General features: G+C 47.3%; 3 protein-coding genes across 5 annotated transcripts; 1 reads left to right on the top strand and 2 right to left on the bottom strand.

The window, feature by feature from the left end:
- Positions 1–1,706: 1,706 nt before the first annotated feature.
- Positions 1,707–2,270, bottom strand: LOC137533617 (uncharacterized). The gene has a single exon (XM_068254961.1). The coding sequence runs from the start codon at positions 2,268–2,270 to the stop codon at positions 1,707–1,709; it is 564 nt and encodes a 187-aa protein (XP_068111062.1).
- A 650-nt stretch (positions 2,271–2,920) lies between these two features.
- NOXRED1 (NADP dependent oxidoreductase domain containing 1) lies at positions 2,921–14,147 on the top strand. 2 transcript variants are annotated; one of them, XM_068254474.1, is made up of 7 exons: positions 2,921–3,137; positions 3,638–3,857; positions 4,547–4,731; positions 6,672–6,852; positions 9,581–9,744; positions 12,689–12,896; positions 12,988–14,147. In XM_068254474.1, exons 2-7 carry the CDS (start codon positions 3,706–3,708, stop codon positions 13,130–13,132), a joined length of 1,035 nt encoding a protein of 344 aa, XP_068110575.1. In that variant the 5' UTR covers positions 2,921–3,137; positions 3,638–3,705; the 3' UTR covers positions 13,133–14,147. The 2 variants fall into 2 exon arrangements, with proteins under 2 accessions (XP_068110575.1, XP_068110576.1); XM_068254475.1 differs by lacking the exon at positions 2,921–3,137 and adding an exon at positions 3,189–3,276.
- A 1,158-nt stretch (positions 14,148–15,305) lies between these two features.
- Positions 15,306–21,173, bottom strand: SAMD15 (sterile alpha motif domain containing 15). 2 transcript variants are annotated; one of them, XR_011024154.1, is made up of 3 exons: positions 20,955–21,172; positions 19,459–19,557; positions 15,306–16,940 (listed from the first exon to the last, which is right to left on the bottom strand). XR_011024154.1 is itself a non-coding variant. In XM_068254478.1 (3 exons), the coding sequence occupies exons 1-3, from the start codon at positions 21,102–21,104 to the stop codon at positions 16,767–16,769; spliced, it is 354 nt and encodes a 117-aa protein (XP_068110579.1). In that variant the 5' UTR covers positions 21,105–21,173; the 3' UTR covers positions 15,306–16,766. The 2 variants fall into 2 exon arrangements, 1 of the variants encoding a protein (XP_068110579.1); XM_068254478.1 differs by having other exon boundaries at positions 21,024–21,173.
- Between the last annotated feature and the right edge of the window lie 27 nt (positions 21,174–21,200).

Raw genomic sequence — 21,200 nt, forward strand, 5'->3', positions numbered from 1 at the left:
GGAAATGGGTCTTATCAGACATGGTTATGAGGTCTCAGATTATAAGCGTGTTTCTGTCAACTCAGAGAGACACCCATCAGAAATGAGCTTCTCAGGCACGGTTCACATTTGTCTGTGTTTTTATTTTTTTTTTCCTCTCCACACCAGCTAATGTAATGGATATAGAAAACACAAAGGGCAGATGCTGCAGGATGTCATGTTTTTTTTTTGTTTTTTACACGAAAAACGCATTTTAGTGTGCACTATCTTAATTATTAATATGATTTCTCAGTTTAAATTTGGTTTTCTGTGCAGAAAACGCACAAAAACAGACGTGTGATCCTCTGCCTGATGCATTCATCCACATATAATGAGGCCTCCGAGGAAGCTATATTTAGTGAAACTAGTCAAGCGGAGTTCACATCAGTACACCAGCAGTGTTCTATTTCACATATGCTTTTACACTTTTCAATGTCCTGGTTGCATGAACCAATGTTTATGGTGGGTTTTAAGCTCTTAAGAAGGGATTAAAATGTAAAAACTTTTAACAACTTTATGCTAAGAAGCGATTGCTTTCTTCCTCTATCATGTTAGGTGGATGAATCTCTGAAAGTTTTGAGACATACCAAACTTATTTCTGATTGGTGTCACCCCCAGTTGACAAAACCACGCTATTGGGACCATATAATCTGGGTCTATTCTTGTCTGGTGAGCCTTCTCTATGTTCTTGCCATATGGGACACATTCCCCCAGGGATACTTGATTTGGGATCAGAGGGTACTTGAAGTTGTCATAGTCAATATATTACGATTGTGGGAATAGAACGTAACAAATTCCGTGTGATAAAGGCTATATAGAGGTTTAAAAGTAGAACGATTGTTAAGTACCTGTACACTGGTATGGAGTACTCCCAACAAATACTCATCAGGGGGTATCTGAGATATTTACAGTACTGGGTACTCTGCATTCTTTCATAAAGGGGTACATGCTACGTAGAGAAATGCTGCTCTCAGGTACTGACTGCCTAGTAACGCCCATATTCCTGCTTGAGTAATAAGCAGCACACAGCAGGATGCATTGCAGCTTTTACAAAACCTCAGCAAACTCTAAAAAAAAGATGAAATAACATTTACCCAAATCCTTGTATTGTGTAGGTTTGAATGGAGAGGATTCCCTTTATTCTCAGGAATAGTGGGATTGTGACTTTGGGGTCTTGTGCTGATTGCAAATCTACTTGTGTAGGCCATAAATAACAGCATTAATCTGCCAGTGATCGCACATAGATGGACCGTGTGTGAGATAAGAATCTGTGAGGACAGTGGCTGGGTGGAAAGACACAAGGGCCACATGGAATGGATGGGTAGACGTGGAAGAGAGGGCAGGGCCGGGCCGAGGCATAGGCTGGAGAGGCTCCAGCCTCAGGGCGCAGTGTAGGAGGGGGCGCACAATTCATTCAGCTGTCATTCCTAATTGTGTTTGAAGCAGAAAGAAATAAGAAAAGGAGATACATGGAAGTGACTACAGGCCAGATAACTAGAGATTAAGGTGTTGGGGGCCCTGGGGTGCCTCTTAGTCTAATAGCAATCAGTGTATGACGACTGGGGTGGAGGGATGGAGGGGCGCACTTTGGTGTCTCAGCCTTGGGTGCTGGAGGACCTTGTCCCGGCCCTGAGAGAGGGACATGTGTGGTGGGCAGACGTGGAATAGAAGGATGGACATGAGTGGGGTCAGCAGACGTGGAATAGAAGGACAGGAGTGGGGCGGGCAGCTGTGGAATAAAGGGAAAGGAGTGGGGCAGGCAGCTGTGGAAAAGAGGGACAGGAGTGAGGCGGGCAAACGTGGAATAGAGGGACAGTAGTGGGGCCGTCAGGCGTGGAAAAGAGGGCAGGGGTGTGGCGGTCAGATGTGGAATAGAGGGTGGGGGTGGGGCGGTGAGACGTGGAATAGAGGGCGGGGGTGGGGCAGTGAGACGTGGGAAAAGAGGGCGGGGGTGGGGCGGTCATACGTGGAATAGAGGGTGGGGGTGGGGCGGTCAGACGTGGAATAGAGGGCGGGGGTGGGGCGGTCATACGTGGAATAGAGGGTGGGGCGGTCAGACGTGGAATAGAGGGAGAGGGTGGGGCGGTCAGACGTGGAATAGAGGGCGAGGTGGGGCGGTCATACGTGGAATAGAGGGCGGGGGTGGGGCGGTCAGATGTGGAATAGAGGGTGGGGCGGTCAGACGTGGAATAGAGGGCGGGGGTGGGGCGGTCAGACGTGGAATAGAGGGCGGGGGTGGGGCGGTCAGACATGTAAGAGTGAGGTGGGCAGAACAGCAGGACAGGAGGGGGGTGGGCACTGGCAGACGTGGAATAGAAGATGGAGGAGAGCGGTGGGCAGAAGGAGGGAGTAGATGTTGGGGTGGAGCTCAGGGTGTAAAGGGGGCAGGTTGGAGCTCCGAGTATGAATAGGTCATGTGTGGGGTTGAAGTGTTTAGAGTTGTTAGATTAGATTGGTCCTATATAGTGCTCTGCACTGTGCCTGAGATCACGTGAATAGGGGCGGAGTCAGGTGACAAGAGAGCGGGCCATGTGACTGGAGAGCTGCAAGTGCTGAGAAGCTGCCGGTGTAATGTCTGATCGCGCTGCCCGGAAGCTCCCTTCCACACTGAGTAGCACGCATGCTCAGTGTGAAGGTAATGATGCTGCTGGAGATAAAATATGAAATATCTCCGCTCCCACACCTCTTGCACTCCCCAAATTTTGAGGGTAGGGAGGGGACCCCCCGAACGACCTTTATGTTAAATTGCAGCCCCCGAGACCCGCTGGTTCAGGAGATAGATTCGAAAAATCTATCTCGGGAACCAGCGGGTCTCGGGGGCTGCAATTTGGTATAGAGGTAGTTCGGGGGGTCCCCTCTCTACCCTAAAAATTTGGGGAGTGTAAGAGGTGTGGGAGCGGAGAAATTTAGTATTTTACCTCCAGCAGCATCATTCTATAGGAAATGTGGCCGCGCACAGTCTCCTACTGAGCATGCGGGGCAGCGCAAATCCACAGGCAGTGTAATCAGACAACACCGGAAGTTGTTCTGCCTCCTCGCGCGTTGCCATGGATATGCTGCTGCTGTTGCTTTGGAAGCAGAAAAGCTCGAGGAGCAACTACAACTAGAAGACACGTGCGGTAAGGGGGAGAGGGGGGGGGGGGGGGGGGGTCCTCAGTGTTTACTGTTTAGGGTGGTGGCCGTTTCGGTATGAGGGAGTCTGTGCGGTGTGAGGAGGCATCAGATACACCCGGGAAATAAAGGCATTGAGCGTACTCGGTATGGGGCTCTATTGCATGGGGTAGTACTCAGAATGGGATTGAGGGATATGGGGGATCCTCGGGAGGTATTCAGCAGGCGGGTTTAGTCCTCAGGATGGGGGTAGGGGGTTAGGGAGGGCCTCGGGATGGGTGTGAGCCTGTGAGTGGTATGAGGGATCCTCAGCAGTGTGTGTGTGTGTGGGGGGGGTCTACGGGATGGTGGCGAGTAATATGTGGTATCAGCAGGTGGTGTTAGACCTCAGTTTGGGGGTAAGGGGTATGGGGGATCCTCAGCATTAAGGGGAGGTCATCAGGATGGGAGACAGGGGTTTGTAAATCTGGTTTTCTGGTATAGTTGACGATGTCCCTCTCTCCTCCAGCCTCATACATGGTCTCCTCTGTGTCCTGTTGATGGTCCTCCATAGTCTGGTCGTATTCCGGGGACACCATGCCAGGGATCTGTGACCTCACAGCAGGGCTCTGTTCTCTACAGGCTGAACATGGGATGAATCTGGAGCATCTGAGCACACGGAGAAGCTCTCTAATGCTCCATGCAAGCGCCCATGCTGTGTTCTTCTGCAAACTACTCCTCCGAACCTGGTGAGATATCCACACATCACACAGAAAGCCAAGGAAAGGCCCGTCTAAAGGCTCATACACACATCAGACTATAGTCTTTGGAAAATGAAAGATCACAGACCAATCTTACCACCCTTCATGTAGTATGAGAGCCATACCTTCACAGTCTTTTCTATGGAGCTGAACTCCCCATCAGAAAAAAATCTTTGCAAGATGCTGCACACACAGATGTTGTACAGACACAAAAGATCAGTATCTGCAAACGATCCGTTCCTGCAAATTGCAATGATAGTCTATGAGATCTGCAAATCATCATACACACCTTGTTTGACTGACATTCATCTGCAGATCTGAAAATCCATCCTGGTGGATCTGTTCTGCAGATGAATGTCAGTTAAACAAGGTGTGTATGAGATCTGCAGATGTCATAGACTATGAATGCATTTTGCAGGAACGGATCTTTTGCGGGAACAGATCTTTTGCAGATACTGATCTTTTGAATGTCTACAGCATCTGTGTGTGCAGCATCTTGCAAAGATTTCTGTCTGATGGGGAGTTCAGCTCCATAGAATATACTGTGTAGGTATGGCTCTCATACTACATGGAAGGGGCTAAAATTGGTCTGTGATCTTTCATTTTCCAAAGACTATGGTCTGATGTGTGTATGAGCCTTAACACCTGAGATAATAATTCTGCTTCATCTTCCCCAGGCAGCAGCTGCAGAGTGTCCCTCTCCTCACCTCACACCCCCCACGTACCTCTCCCTCTAGGGGACCCCGTGTCGGCATTATTGGTGGAGGACATCTGGGGAAGCAGCTCGTCCACTGTCTTATCTCCCTGGGAGAGGTTCCTGCTGACCTCATCAGTGTGTCCACACGCCGGCCAGAGACCCTCAGTGAGTTTACATCACCCATCAGAGACCCTCCACAGGTTCATGACACCAATCAGGGACCGATCATATATGCACGCTTGTTCCAGGTGTGACTCTACTGGCTGCATGCTTGTTCCAGGTTTGACTGCCAGCTGCATGCTTGTTCCAGGCATGAATCCACTGGCTACATGCATGTTCCAGGCATGACTCTGCTCACTGCATGCTTGTTCCAGGCATGACTCCGCTCACTGCATGCTTGTTCAGGTGTGATTTTGCTGGCTGCGTGCTTGTTCCAGGTGGGACTCCGCTGGCTGCATGCTTGTTCCAGGTGTGACTCAACTTTGTTAGCATCTTATTGGCGATCACTAGTCAGGGCCAGTTCTCTCACGAAGCAAGGTGAAACAGTTGCATCAATCGCAGAGATTACAGGGGTGGCAAGTTTGTACTGTGTGTTTACACTTACAGCATGCAGAGTAGAAGGAGAGTGAGCGAGGTGAAGAGGTCATTACTGGGGAAAAGCAGCTTGTTGTGCTGTGTGAGGAGTCTGACAGTGAGTGAGGAGGGGGAGGCAGGAGAGCAGCAGTGTTTCAATTGATTTGCACAGCAGAAGGGAGGAGGTGGCACAGCTGTCCTGACTGAGGAGGAATGGAGGACAGCCGACTGTTTGTGTGTTATTGTGTTGAGCTGCAGCATGTCATGTCTCAAGCTGTTGCATATGCTCCCTTGCTGACTGAGAACATTAAATGAAGCAGAGTAAATTGCCGGGTGCTAGGCCTGTACGATTTTAGGAAAAAATTGAATTGAATTTTTTTTTCTGACAAAAATTGTAATTTTGATTTTTTTTTTATTTTCACGATTCTCTTAAAATCAAACTTTAGCACTAAATTCACAATGCCCCCAGTATAATTTAGCCAGGTAGGTGCCTCCAGTATAGTTGCCCCAGTAAAGGTTAGCTATGCAGGTGCCTCCATTATAAGTAGTCAGTATAGCTTCCACTAGTAAAGGTTAGCTAGGTAGGTGCCACCAGTATAGTTGCCCCATAGGTTAGGCAGCTAGGTTTCACCTGTATAGGTAGATGCTACTAGTAAAGGTTGGCTAGGTAGGGGCAGCCAGTATAGTTGCCCCATAGGTTAGATAGGTAGGTGTCTCCACTATAGGTAGCCAGTATAGATGCCACTAGTAAAGGTTAGCTAGGTAGGTGCTGCCAATATAGTTGCCCACTAGTAAAGGCTAGCTAGGTAGGTGCCTCCAGTGTAGGTAGCCAGGCAGTGTAGGTGTAGCAGCGGGGGAGAGCAGGTATAGTAACAACTTACCTTCTGGGATGACACAGGCAGCTTCTATCTTCTAGTACCAGCACTTCCTGTGATGACATGCGGTTACATCATCACAGGGGGGCGCTATAACCAACGCGATGACGCCTGGGAGAGGAAGTAGGAAGAGGCTTGGACAGGAAAGTGAGTTGCGCTATAGTTATATGCTTCGAATATGGCGGATTGCGTCGGGATGCGGAAAAATAAATGCGTAAAAAAAATTACTCTTCCGCGTTTTCTAAGTCATTGTGCCACATATCGCTATTTCGTCTTTTTAATGATTAATCGCGCAGCCCTACCGGGTGCTGTTGGGGGGGGGGGGCGCATCCTCACTTGCTTGCCTCAGGCAATAAAAAGTCTACAACCGGCCCTGTCACTAGTGTTAACCTTTAGCAACCAGCATGTAGTCAGCTTGCAACACGCCTCGTAAGGAGTGATCTGATTGATTGCTATATGCCAATCTCAGTGGTCCAGTGAAATGGGTCCTGAGGCAGATTTTATGTTCATAGAAATGGTAATCACTGTATCTGCAGTAACCAGTCTGGAGCTCTCCTTTCTCTGTGTGAATGTGGAATGATGACTTAAGCATCTGATTGGCTGCTTATCCTGTATAATGGATTCCTGTGTGCTGACTGCGGTTTCCATTGCCCATAGGAGACATCCAGGCTCTGGGTGTCTGTTGTTTCTATGACAACATGAAGCTGGTCAGAGGGGCGGAGCTTGTCTTCCTGTGCTGCCTGCCGTCCCAGCTACCAGCTGTGTGCGCGGAGATTTGCGGTCACCTGCCACAGTGGTGTGTGGTGTACAGCATGGTGTGTGCTGTGCCACTCATTAGGTAAGATGGGGGCGGGGCTTGTGATAGTCTTCATCAGTAGCACAGACATAAGAAATAGAAGAAACACTTCCTGTATATTTGTTCTTACAGTAGTGGCCATGTGACACCTAGAGCAGGAGGAGCAATAGAGGCTGGACTACATTTTCCAGCAGTACAATAGGAAACATGACTGAAGGTAGTGGTCACAAGGGTGGAGCAGCCACCGCCCACCTCATCCATATTCAGATTTATACAGAAAAAATGGGTGAAACTTTTGATACAGACTTTCACAGGAAGTGGGGTTATAAGACCACACATTGTGATCGGGAAGTCAGGCAGCGGAGAGGGTCTGTATAGGGAAATCTATAGGTGAGCACAGTTGTAAAATTGATGGTTATATTAAAATTTAAATGCCAGAGGTAGTACTTAGAATTTATTCTAAACATCATGTGTTCTTCCAGAATTTAACAGCATAAATGGACTGTAAGAGACACCCGAGGTGAGTTACACAATCTCACCTCAGTAGCAGGAATGCTTTTGATGGTCCAGAAGCTTCCCGGATCCTCCTGCAGCCCGCCCAACGCTGGGATCCTTCATAACTTTTGGACAAATAGTGTTGCACAGATTTCTGGCCGTGATGAGCACATCTGGACTGAGCATGTGCGAGTAAGGTCTGAGCATGCCCAGTAGAACGAAGTGCTTGTGCTCAGATGAAACTAGTCATGCACTTCATCTACTGGGCATGCACAGACCTTAGCATGACTGGAAGATGAAGAGGGACCCTTCGCTAGAACAGTTGGCTCTATGAGGATATGGGACCCTCCAAAGGTTTCCAACCACAGAGATAAGCTGCTAACACACCTTATAGTTTTGACATGTTGCTAGCCTCTTGGCTTGCTATGGAGGGTGCAGAGGACCAACAGTTTAGTGTAGGTATTGGGTTGGAGTGGGTGGGATAAGTGACAGAACAATTGCTTCAGCCCATCAATCCACCTGGCTAAACGACTTGCCGTGGGGGATCAGTGCTGCTGTGCAAACCTGGTATTCTTGGCAGAGGAGGTCAGACTAGTGGGGGGTGCTGTACATCTGCAGGGATGCTGAGGGTGCAGAATTGTGGAAGGTCAGGCCTGGGAGCTATGGAGAGAAATGTATGCTGAGGGGGGAGGTGGTGTTACTTATTATAGTTCTATGGCAGGTCAGGTTTGCCTCACCGTGGCGCAAGTGTCTAGTATATTATACTTTGCATGCAAACCATATTGGAAGCTAAAGTTCCTCCTAGTTTAATAAATGTTAGCACTTGTCTTGGATGCAGGGCATGCATTTTACAGTCTAACAGAGGCGGTGTATGCCTGTGCGATTAACCATTCAATTGCAACATATGTTTAGGGACGCGCAGCCTTTACCCCCATCTTTTTTTTAACTTTGTAACTATGTAACTGTCAGGTTAGCTGCTCCCAGCCCCTCCTCCTGAGTTTCCTGTTGGCATAATAAGTAGTAGCAGATTTGCATATGATTTGCATCTGAATTGAATGCAAAGGGTGCAGAAAATCTATTTAGGTGCTGCACATTGAGCTGGTGGTCATTTCAGATGCAGCCTTAGTGGTATGCGCTGGCGTTCTCCTCAATATGGCAGGTGAGGCCTGGGAGCTATGGAGAGAAATGTATGCTGTGGGGGGAGGGAGGGGGGAGGTGGTGTTACTTATTATAGTTATATGGCAGGTCAGGCCTGGGAGCGGGGGGGGGGGGTGAGAAGTGTACAGGGGGCACTGCACATCTGGAGGGATGCCGGTGGGGGGGCAGTGTTCCTTATTACAATTATATGTCAGGCCTGGGAGCAATGGTGAGAAGTATACAGGGGGCGCTGCACATCTGGAGGGATGCCGGGGAGGGGGGGGGGGCAGTGTTCTTTATTACAGTTATATGGCAGGTCAGGCCTGGGAGCGGTGGTGAGACGTATACAGGGGGCGTTGCACATCTGGAGGGATGCCGTGGGGGGTTTAGTGTTCCTCATTACAGTTATATGGCAGGTCAGGCCTGGGAGCGGGGGGGGTGAGAAGTGTACAGGGGGCACTGCACATCTGGAGGGATGCCGGTGGGGGGGGGCAGTGTTCCTTATTACAATTATATGTCAGGCCTGGGAGCAATGGTGAGAAGTATACAGGGGGCGCTGCACATCTGGAGGGATGCCGGGGAGAGGGGGGGGCAGTGTTCTTTATTACAGTTATATGGCAGGTCAGGCCTAGGAGCGGTGGTGAGACGTATACAGGGGGCGCTGCACATCTGGAGGGATGCCGTGGGGGGTTTAGTGTTCCTCATTACAGTTATATGGCAGGTCAGGCCTGGGAGCGGTGGTGAGACGTATACAGGGGGCGCTGCACATCTGAAGGGATGCCGTGGGGGGTTTAGTGTTCCTCATTACAGTTATATGGCAGGTCAGGCCTGGGAACGGTGGTGAGAGGTATACAGGGGGCGCTGCACATTTGGAGCGATGCCTGGAGGGGCGGGGGGCAACGGGCAGTGTTCCTTATTACAGTTATTTGGCAGGTCAGGCCTGGGAGGGGGGTGAGAAGTGCACAGGGGGCGCTGCACATCTGGAGGGATGCCGGGGGGCAGTGTTTTTTATCATAGGAGCCATGTGACTCCAGTACAGAAAGCATTTGCCTCTTCACACTAATTCCAGCAGATGTCCTGACTCTGCTCTGCATCTACAGGCCCGGTCTCTGGTGTGACGTCACATGATCTCTTGCAGGGTGAAGAGGCTTCTGGGTCACAGTGGTGTCGTCAGGCCACAGTACAAAAGTGACAACAGTGAAGGGCTGCAGTGTCACCCACATGTCACAGTGACGGAGGCCCTGAGGGACGGCTGCCTCATAAGAAACACAATTCCAGTTCCGGGGGAAGCATCGGGTGGTGGTATGTGACCTCCTGATCTGCTTTGTGCACCGTAACCTATTTCCCGAAATAGAACTGTTAATGGTTTATTTTTTATTAATAATGCAAAGTGAATGAACGAAGAACAAATTAAATCAAATCAATATCTGGTGTGACCACCCTTTTCCCTCAAAACAGCATCAGTTTTCTAGGTACATCTGCACACAGTGCTTAGGGGAACTTGGCAGGCAGGTTGTTCCAAACGGTATGGAGAAAAACCCCAGATTTTCTGACTCTTCCTGGATAATCATCTGCTTGTGTTTCTCAGAATTGAGGACACCATTTATCCAGACCAAATCCCCAACTCCATTTACAGCAATGCAGCTCTAAACTAGCAAGGACCCTCCACCATGCTTCACTGTTGGCTGTAGACAGTCATTACTATACTGCTCTCCAGCCAGTTGTTTCAGATTACGACTCATCAGTCCAGAGAACCTGCTGCCATTTCTGTGCCTTGCAGTTCTTCTGTTTTTGTCCATATTGCTTTTGCCACTGACAGCAGTGAGCTCTTTGGGCTTCTTTAGCTATAGAGATATTTTTAGGAACTGCAGTATCCTTTTTAGATTTACTCAATTTAAGTTTTTAACGCCCACAGGGGTAATTAATCAGGCTGCCTTTAAATTACTTAGATCATCCAGGTGTTAGGCAGCTATGGCAAAGGGCCCGTCTCCATTGTGCACTGCATGCGTCTTGTGAGATGCCGGCACAGCTGGGATGTGAGACATCTGAATCCTTCTAGCTGTGGCATGTACAGCTATAGTGATTCACATGCCTTCTCCCTTTTTTTTTTTCTGTATACCATCCATTTTTTTTTTATCTGCATGCTTATTGGATGGAAGCCTATTGATTTCAATAGGCTGCGTATCCCCATTTTTTTTTACATAGTTATTTTGGTTGAAAAAAGACATACGTCCATCGAGTTCAACCAGATTTGAATTTGCATGTAGGGAAAATCAGTGATTCATTCATAGTAAAAACGGGCCCTTAGAAGCAAGACTAGCTCTGATACACGTCAGCTTTTAGGCCTTGTTCACATCTAAAATCGCAAACGCTGATGCCAGCAATTATTTTCCTGCGTGTTGCGATTGTTTTTGTAAACCTTTTTGGTAAGCGCTTTTGCAAAGCGATTTGATGCAAGTCAGGAAGGGAACTCTCAGATGTGAACTCTCTCATAGGGAATCATTGCACAAGCGCTTTTAGTGCAATTTTGAAAATCGCTGGCGCTTAAAAAAAGCCAAAAGCGCCCTAGGTGTGAACAGTCCCTTAGGCCTGGTTCACACTACGAGAGCTTTTTTAAGCGCTCGTAATTTTAAAAGCTCTTGCTAATGCAATGCTATGGGGGACTTATACAAAATCACACCACTCCAGTGAGAACACTCACATAGGATAACTTCAGCAAGAGCTTTTAAAATCACAAGCGCTTAGAAAAGCTCTTGTCTGTTGGATGTTTTTTGGATTTCAAATAAAGTTTTTACTGTTTTCACTCTCGGATGAAGCCTTTTCCCTTGCATTGTGGATTACTTGGCTGATGTCTTAATGTCCACTCCTGCATAGTTTGAGCGGTGTTACTATAATCTTATTAAAAAAAATAAATAAATAAATAAAACTCTGACTATAAGAATTGATGCTGTTTGATGGGAAAGGGTAGTTACAGCAAATATTTATCAGATTTAGATTCTTCTTTTAGCTCATTTTGCAGTTTGATAATAAACAGAATGTATATTTGGCAAATCATTCTTACATTCTAGTAATAATTGATCACACCCTGCTCTGTATATTATATGTTAGGAGTGCTCCTTAATTGAGTATGAAGCCTTTACAGACAGTGGCGTAGCTAAGGAGCTGTAGGCCTCAGTGTAAGTTTTACATTGAGGCCCCCCAAGCACTCTATACATAACAATTGATACGGCGCATCAAAACCTGCCAATGGCAACTAAAGTGTCAGAGGTGCAAGAAGGGAATGGGGAACAGCTTGTTAATGATTACCACTAGCATACATAGAACTGATGATTATTACAAACACAGGACCAATAGAAAGCTAATACTGTGGTTAAAGGTGGGCCCTGTAGGGTCCCTCTGGCCCAAGGGCCCCGGTGCGGTTGCTACCTCTGCATCCTCTATTGCCACACCACTGTTTACAGACATTTATTCTTGTGTCCCATGTGCCTGAGCCGATGTGAAGCCAAACCCCCCCCCCACATGCTGAGCCCTACAGACCAGACAGATAAATGTAGTAAAATAGACTTCTCTGAGCTGTGTGGTGACAGGAGGAAGTTCCAGCTTCCTGTTTCCTTCCGCCTCCAGCAATGTCTTGTGATTTTATTATTCCTCATTACTGAAGCAGCTATGCCCAATGCAAATGACTGCTGCTTTACTGACTAAATAAAGTCCTTCCACCAGCACTCTGCAGCACACAGCTACAGGCATAAGCCTCTCATTCACTAAGCTTTCACTATCCCCACTATATTCTGATATGGCCCAGGTGCCACCTCATAGCCGAGAACTGACAATAATCCAGGCCAGGAGAGTGGTTCTCATGTTCTCCAGTGTTTTCACTCTCGGGAGAATATTAGTGATTCAGCCCTGCAGGCTCTGGAAGTGTCTGAGAACTGCCTGTCACTGTAATAATGTCTCGTAATAAATCAAAGCTGTGTGAAGTTGTTGGTCATGAGTTCACACCTATTGTCTCTTTGCATTTACACATGCCCCTCCCCTTACTGTGCTATGGAGGTGGAAAGATAAAACCTCTCATTATTTTATGGACAGATACCCAGGTGAGGACTGGCACAGAGCTCTAAACCGATTCTGCAGCGTTTCTCCTCTAGGCAGACTAGGCAGCCACCATAGGTCATGATATGAATCCTCCGTACACTGGGGGCGCTCTGCGTGTGATCCAATATGTCATGTGACTGTGATCTGCCCGCAGGGGGAGTACGGATTGTCAGTCACTTCATAGAGCCCGCCCTCTATGCCATCCTCAATGTCTGCACATCACATGGGCTGTCACATGACCAGTCATTGAGTGTCCTGAATGGTCTCATCCAGCAGCAGATGACATCGGAGGACACACCCCCCAGCTTCACAAGGTCCTGTATGGTGAGCAGAGAGTTTGAATCATCACTGGCTAGTGACAGGTAAGTGGACATTGTGCTGTGACAAGTGAACTGTGTTGTCATAGTAACCGTGCATTGTACTGACCCGTGTTCTTTCACGTCTCCCCTGTAGCCCTTTTCCCCTGTTTGACTTGAGTTGTGTCCAGATGAAGGAGACGCCATTGAGTCAACATCTAGCGGCCTCCCCACAACTCCGATCACAGCTGTCCAGAATGTACTGTGCCCTCCTACATCATCCTGACACCCACAGGGCATGATTGGAAATATGTGACTACTCTACCTACAGCACTGATACCACCTACCAAAACTGGGCCTTGATCCCGATTATCCAAACCTGGCCTCTGATCCCAACTACTGTACCCACGGCATTGATCCCACATACTGAAACCCCGGCACTGATCCCACCTACTGAGACCCCAGCACTGAACCTACCTTCCAAAACTAGGACCCTGATCCAACCTACCGAATCCCTGGCACTGATCCCACGTATTGAAATCCCAACACTGATCCCACCTACTGTAACCCTGGCACTGACCCCCACCTACCGAAACCTGGACCTTGATCCCAACCACTGTACCCACTGCACTGATCCCACTTACCGAAACCTCGGCACTTATCCCACCTACTGAAACCCCAGCACTGATACCACATACCAAAAAATGGATCCTTATCCCACCTACCAAAACCCGGCACTGATCCTACCTAATGAAACCCCAGCACTGATACCACCTACCAAAACCTGGACCCTGATCCCACCTACCGATTCCCTGACACTGATCCCACCTACTTTAACTCCAGCACTGACCCCACAAAATGAAACCTGGCCCCAATCCCACCTACTGTAACCCCGACGCTGACCCCACCTATCAAAACCTGGCCCCAATCCCACCTACTGAAACCCCAGCACAAATCCCACCTACCAAAACCTGGACCCTAATCCCACCTATTTAAACCCTGGCACTGATCCCACCTACCGAAACCTGACCCCAATCCCACCTACTGTACCTTTTGCACTGATCCCACTTACTTTAACCCTGGCACTGATCCCAGCTACTGCAGTCCTGGCATCCAGAAGACTTGGTGGGCACTGACTCCAGTCATGGTATACAGAGGACGGCAGCAGCACTGCACAGTCTGGGCACTCTGGCCACATAGCTGCTCACCAGGGATGTGAGTACAGAAGGCTGGACACTGACCCCAGATATGGCTACACAGTGTGGCAGCGGGCAATATTATGGGCTGTTACATTCACAATAAACCTATACAAAGAGTCATTGTCTCTGAGTCATAGTGTCACCACATACACAGCTGAGAATTACACATAAGGAGCCCCACTGCCACTATATGACATGGAAACTGTTCACTTATGGGGGTGGCATGGGGGCTGCACTTGCACAGCTGGGAAGGGGGAATCTGGAGGAGCTTTTCTGAAGGGCTTCTTGGTTCCCAGTTACACCCCTGCCAGCAAGGCTGTTACTAAAGAACCACTATCATGAAAAATCGAAAAATGTAAAATGCATCATACGTATAAAATGTATATTTTCTTCCAGAGTAAAATGCGCTGTAAATTACTTTTTTCCTATGTTGAGATCACTGGCAGATCTGACAGGTTTTGGACTAGTCCATCTCCTCATGGGGGATTCTCGCTATTACCTTTATGCTGTACAAAAGCAATCCTTACAAAGGATCTACACAGACATGCCAGCCAGTCTCTCTACTTGCTTGCACACTATTTTGCCAGTTGGATTGAGCAACTACCTTTCAGTTAGTGGATGAAAATTGAGAAAAAATGATTGGTTCTTGTTTTGCCAATGCAAGGACCATCCTCAAGTCCCCCTTTACTGAAAACCATCCAATTTACAAGACGTGTGTGTTATTACAGTGAATCCAGATATAATCTAGTGACAAAGGTTTCCCTCTTATCAACATACTCTTTTAAGAGAACCTGAAGCGGGTATTTTAAATCTTAAGAGCTCCCCTGTAATTCTTAAGTATTTGTTTAAATGGGCCCAGGCATTCTCTACGGATATTACACTACTGATGTGGTGAATAATTTTAAAGAGACTCTGTAACAAAATGTTCATCCTTATTTCTACTATCCTATAGGTTCCTATACCACACTAATGTGCTCTGTCTAACTGCAGCCTTTCCTATTTGCACAGTGGCTGCATTATCTCTGTTATATGATTTAATCTTCTCTCCTCTGTCGGGCTGAGGCTGGAATGTGCTGTGCTGCTTGTGATTGGCTAGAAACTATACACACCCTCTCCAGGCCCCCTGCACACTCTGTATGGCTCACACACTCATCTCTTCTCAGCGTATCACTTGCTATGTCTTTTGTTTGTAAACACTGGATAAAAATGGCAATTACAAGCCAGGATTGCAGCAGGGAGAGACAGAAAGAGCACAGAGGGGCCCAGGAGAACATAATGAATAGAATGGTATGCTTTTTATTGTAAGAATTTTAGAGCACTGATTCTCTTTAAAACAATGCTGCTAGCTTCTCCATTTACTCCACTTCTAAATAAAAAAACACTGTATGGTTCTTTTTATGTGGTACAGAACCCCTGATGGAATAAATAAATGGAATCTGGACACTCCAGCACATTGCTAGAGAGGAGATGTCAGAGGTCTCTGCCAACTTTCTGTTCCATATTTTTGGGAAGGCTCGCATATTAGACCTTGCCAGAAACTTTACAGGACCTAGTACAGGAAATATGGGCTACACATTTTGAATCTACGCCGCTATATTATTAGGCTATCTCTAGTCCAATTTTTAGCGTAAGGCCCAGAAACTTGAACCCCATTCCCTTACTGGGGCCAAACAATCTATTGTACAATTATGGAGATCTCAGAAACCTCCAACAAAAGATAAATTACTAAATGAGTTTTCAGCATGAAGTGCATGGAGGGGCTAATGGCAAGAGTCAATACCCCCTTTGATAAACATTGGGACCTATGGAACCTTTAGGACGTCTGGTGGATTACGACATGGTAATCTCAAAATCAAGTTTAGCCTACATACTAGCTCCTGGCCTTGGGTAACTAATGCAGGGAATACAGCATGAGATATTTGGCAGACAGATGGTTTGATAATCTCTGACAGGTCCGAACTTATTTTCCATTGTTTTTCTGATCGATTTCTCATAGAAGTGAATGGAAATTAAGAAAAACAATCGGACAGTAAATGTGCAGAAAAATCTAATTGCGTATTCCCAGCATTAACCCATTAGAAAAACAACTTCTGACATAGAAGCTCTTAAAATATCTAAGCTGGGTAATTGTAATGTACTGCTGTGTTGACTACCAACTAACTGACTGGCACTGCTCCATTCTGTACTGAACTCGGCTGCTCATCTCATTCATTTCTATTCTTGCTCTTCCTCTGCTGCTCCTCACTACAAAGCTCTTCATTGGCTGCCAATAGGCGAGAGAATACTTACTTTAAACTCTTAATCCTAACTTAAAAAGCTCTCCACAATCTCTCTCCTCTGTACATCTCCTCATTGGTTTCCAGATTCCAACCCAATCGCAATCTCAGATGTGCATGAGCTTTTTTTTGCTCACCTCTAGAATCACCTCCTCACAGTCTCGTATACAAAACTTCTCATGTGCTTAATGACAACACACTCATGTATGTGCTTTCAGCACTTTCATACTATGGTTGGATGTTGGTGAGAAGGTAGCAACTCTAGTGATTGAAGATTAGTCTCAGCTGTGCTCCTGGATGTTGGTGAGAAGGTAGTGGCTCTGGTGATTAGGTATGAGTTTCAGCTGTGCTCCTGGTCTGAACGTTGGTGAGAAGATAGCGGCTCTGGTGATTGGGGATAAGTCAAGCTCTGTTTCTGGATGGTGGTGAGCAGGTAGAGGTTCTGGGGATGGGGTGGACAGTCAAAGCCCCTGTTCCTGTATGAATTGGTTATAGGTAAGGAGGTCATTGTTGGCACCAGTTTGGGATTTCTGCTCCAAGAAAAGCCCCAGGTTGTCCCTTCGGGGCAGAGAGATGCTGCGGCTCCACATTGGCTCACTGACTCCCAGCAGATCTCTCACCAGCTTGGCGATAGCCTGAGAAGAAGAGAATATATAGTGGGTCATACTATGCAGCAAGTGAACGTTGAGCTCTGGAAGCAGGAGAAATGGGCAAGCGTAAAAATTTGAGCGACTTGACTAAGCTGTGATGACTAGATGATGGGGTCAGAACATCTCCAAACTGGCAGGATTTGTGGGGGAATTTCTGGCATGCACTGGTTTGTATCTCCTAAAAGTGGTCTAAAGTCGACTAGTGACCCAAGAATTATTGATGTTTGAGGAGAGTGAAGATAGCCTGTCTGGTCTGAGTCCTCAGAAGAGCTACTGCGGGCCACAAGCAACAGATGACAGAACACATGGAGCATAGCAGCTTGCTGTGTACAGCAGTCTTTGTAGCAAAGTGCAGACCACCCGTGTACACTTCTGAAAGTGCCTTCAATGGGCACATGACCATCAGAACTAGACCGATGAAAGAAGATGGCCTGCTCTGATGAACTATGTTTTGTTTGGTCTGCAAGTTCCCCATCTGTGGGATGTGCTGGAAAAACAAGTCCTATCTATGCAGGTCTCTCTGAAGAACTTAAAGGACAACTGAAGTGAGAAGAATGTGGAGGCTGCCATTTTTATTTCCTTGTCAGCAATACCAGTTGCCTGGCTATCCTGCTGATCCTCTGCCTCTAATACTTTCAGCCACAGACCCTGAACAAGCATGCAGCAGATCGGGTGTTTCTGACATTACTGTCAGATCTGACAAGATTAGCTGCATGCTTGTATCAGGTGTGATTCAGACATTACTGCAGCCAAATAGACCAACAGGAAGCCAGGCAACTGGTATTGTTTAAAAGGAAATCAATTTGGTAGCCTCCATATTCGTCTCACTTCAGTTGTCCTTTAAGAAGACCTACAGGATCTGTTGCTAACGTGTTGATGCCCAATACCAAAAGACGCCTTCAGAGGTCTTGTGGAGTTTTTGCTAGACCACCGAGGGGAACTGCTCTATATAATAGGCTAACAGTGTATTGTACTGTATAATACACTGTTAGCCTATTATATAGTGCAATTCCCCTCGGCGGTCTGGCAAAAACTCCACAAGACCTCTGAAGGCATCCTGTGGCATTAGGCATAAACACGTTAGCAGCAGATCCTTTCATTTTAAGTATATTGTGGTTGTGTATAGAGCTAAAAAATGTCAAAATTCATTATGAACCTGACTGTATGTATTATGAATGTATAGTCAAATACCACATGACGCCTTCACGGGTCTTATGGAGTCCTGGCCTGACCACCAGGGGGACGTATTATATATAAAGATGCCACAGGACACCTTCATAGGTAAACTGACCACAATTGTGAGTTTGAATTTTATTGGGAGGATAAAGCAACACACTGGATACAGGGACTTTTATTACAGGAACACACTGGCCGCAAATAGTCTTGGTGGGCCTCACCAAAATGTTGATATGGGGTCCCTTGAGTGTTAGTTGCTCCTTGGGTGTCATCTCTTTATTTTAATGGATGGATGGATGGATGAGTGGATGGGTGGGAGGATGGATGAGTGGATAGAACAATGGATGGAAGGATGTATAGAAAGATGGGTGAATGAAGTGATGAACAGATAGGTAGGTAAGCTAGTTGGGTGAGGGGCTGGTAGAGGGATGGATAGATTGATGGAAGAATGGGTGGAAGAAACAATGGATAGATGCATATATGAATGGATGAGTGTATTTAAAGTGGTTGCAAACATTGAGAATCAACCAGTAGAAGATTAACAAGCTATGATTTCTGTTAGGGCTTTTCAAGTTTTCCTTTGACCGCTGTACTGGTGGTACGCCTGGAGCTCCCAGGGTGTGGAACCTAAGTGGCTATGAGTCTTCATCTGGCTATTCCGCAAGAGATGATCTGCCACCCCTAGTTGGAGATGCACTACTTTGGAGTCCAGTAGCCACTAGGTCATGACCCCTAGGATTGCCCCACTGGTGAAGGAGAAAACAGAAAAACGCAGGAGAACCGTTCAATCACAAACCAGATTCTAGGCAGGCGGACATTAACCAAAGTCAGGAACAACAAGTCAGATCAAACAAAATACCAGAATGATGATGGGAACAGGGTCAAGGATCTCAGGAACAAGGTAGCAAGTAAGGGATTCAGATAGTTTTGCTGGCCTAGAAGTGCTTATATAGGTTGTAAGTCAGATGTAGGAACCTGTTAATGCCAATGAGGCCAGTATAGGGACAGCAAGCACAGAAACAACACAACTGGGAGGTGTCAGGTGTTTCAGTGGAGCCCATGGCTCATCAGCAGTGAATCCCAGGCAGAAGCACCAAGTCCTAGCATCAATTCCAACGAGCATTGGAACAGATGGATGGTTGCGATGATGGAGGGGCAAATCGTCTGAAGCATGAATGGTGGATTTTTACAGTTGACATTTATTATGATGTGAATGACAAGAATTTGTGCACTACCTTTTGGTATAGCTTCTGTTGAGTGAACCTTTATTGTTGGTTTGGTTTCACCTTAGGTTATATATCTGTGGTGGGAATGGTCACAGACTCACCTTCATATCCTCGAAATCAGTGATGCCAATCTGTGGGAGGGTGGCACATGTTACGTGGATGAGTCTCCGCCCATTGATGCCATTCTCAGTGAAACATGCCTGCAATAAGAGAGAGATGTTACATATGTTATAAAACAATGGGAAATCCCCTCCTACCTATCAGAGGTCAGTCACTCCTCTGTAATATACCTTATACTGGGGAAACCCTTCCTTCTCCCCCTTCAGAGGTCAGTCACCCCCCTGTGTGCCTTATACTGGGGGAATCCCTTCTGCCTCTATGTACCTACCTTATGCTGCGGGAATCCCTTCCTCCTCCCTCATCAGAGGTCAGTAACCCCCCTGTATCCCTTCCTCTGTATACCTCCATACTGTGGGAATCCCTTCCTTCACTGTATATCTCATACTGTGGGAACCCCTACCTCCTCTGTATACCTCCTACTTGGGGGATCCCTTCCTCCTGTGTACTGCATACTGGGGGAATCCCTTACTTCTCTGTATACCTCATACTAAGGGAATCCCTTCCTCCTCAGTGTACCTCATACTGGGGGAATCCCTTCTGCCTCTGTATACCTCATACTAAGGAAATTCCTTCTTCTGTGTACCTCATACTGGAGGGGATCCCTTCCTCCTCTGTGTACCTCATACTGGGGGTATCCCTTCCTCCTCTGTGTACCTCATGCTGGGGGATCCCTTCCTCCTCTGTGTAACTCATACTGGGGGAATCCCTTCTGCCTCTGTATACCTAATACTGGGGGAATCCCTTCTGCCTATGTATACCTCATACTGGGGGAATCCCTTCTGCCTCTGTATACCTCATACTGGGGGAATCCCTTCTGCCTCTGTATACCTCATACTGGGGGAATCCCTTCTGCCTCTATACCTCATACTGGGGGAATCCCTGCTTCCTCTGTGTACCTCATACTGGGGGCATCCCTTCTTCCTCTGTGTACCTCATACTGGGGGCATCCCTTCTTCCTCTGTGTACCTCATACTGGAGGGATCCCTTCTTCCTCTGTGTACCTCATACTAAAGGAATCCCTTTTTCCTCTGTATAACTCATACTAAGAGAATCCCTTCTTCCTCTGTGTACCTCATACTGGAAGGATCCCTTCTTCCTCCGTGTACCTCATACTAAGGGAATACCTTCTTCCTCTGTATAACTCATACTAAGAGAATCCCTTCTTCCTCTGTGTACCTCATACTAAGGGAATCCTTTCCTCCTCTGTGTACCTCATACTAAGGGAATCCTTTCCTCCTCTGTGTACCTTATACTGGGGAAATCCCTTCTCCCTCTGCACCTCATACTAAGTGAATGCCTTCTCCCTCTGTGTAACTTATACGGGGGATCCCTTCCTCCTCTGTATACGTCATACTGTGGGTATTCCTTCCTCCTCTGTATACCTCATGCGAAGGGAATCCCTTTCTCTTCTGTATTCCTCATACTGGGGGTATCCCTTTCTCCTCTGTATACCTCATACTGGGGGATCCCTTCTTACCTCATACTGGGGGATTTCCTTCCTCCTCTGTGTACCTCATACTGGGGGATCCCTTCCTCCTCTGTGTACCTCATACTGGGGGAATCCTTTCCTCCGCAGCCAGCCCCCCACATCTCGGCAGCTCCAGCGCAGACAATCTGGCGCGTCCATCGCCGCCAACGGCGTCCTTAGCAACCACTACTTCCGCATCACATCTCCATGACAACGAGCTCACATCCGCCCTTCCCTCAGTCAGTTCACAACGCC

The sequence above is a fragment of the Hyperolius riggenbachi genome, chromosome 9, assembly GCF_040937935.1.
Source record: "Hyperolius riggenbachi isolate aHypRig1 chromosome 9, aHypRig1.pri, whole genome shotgun sequence".
Lineage (NCBI taxonomy): Eukaryota > Metazoa > Chordata > Amphibia > Anura > Hyperoliidae > Hyperolius > Hyperolius riggenbachi.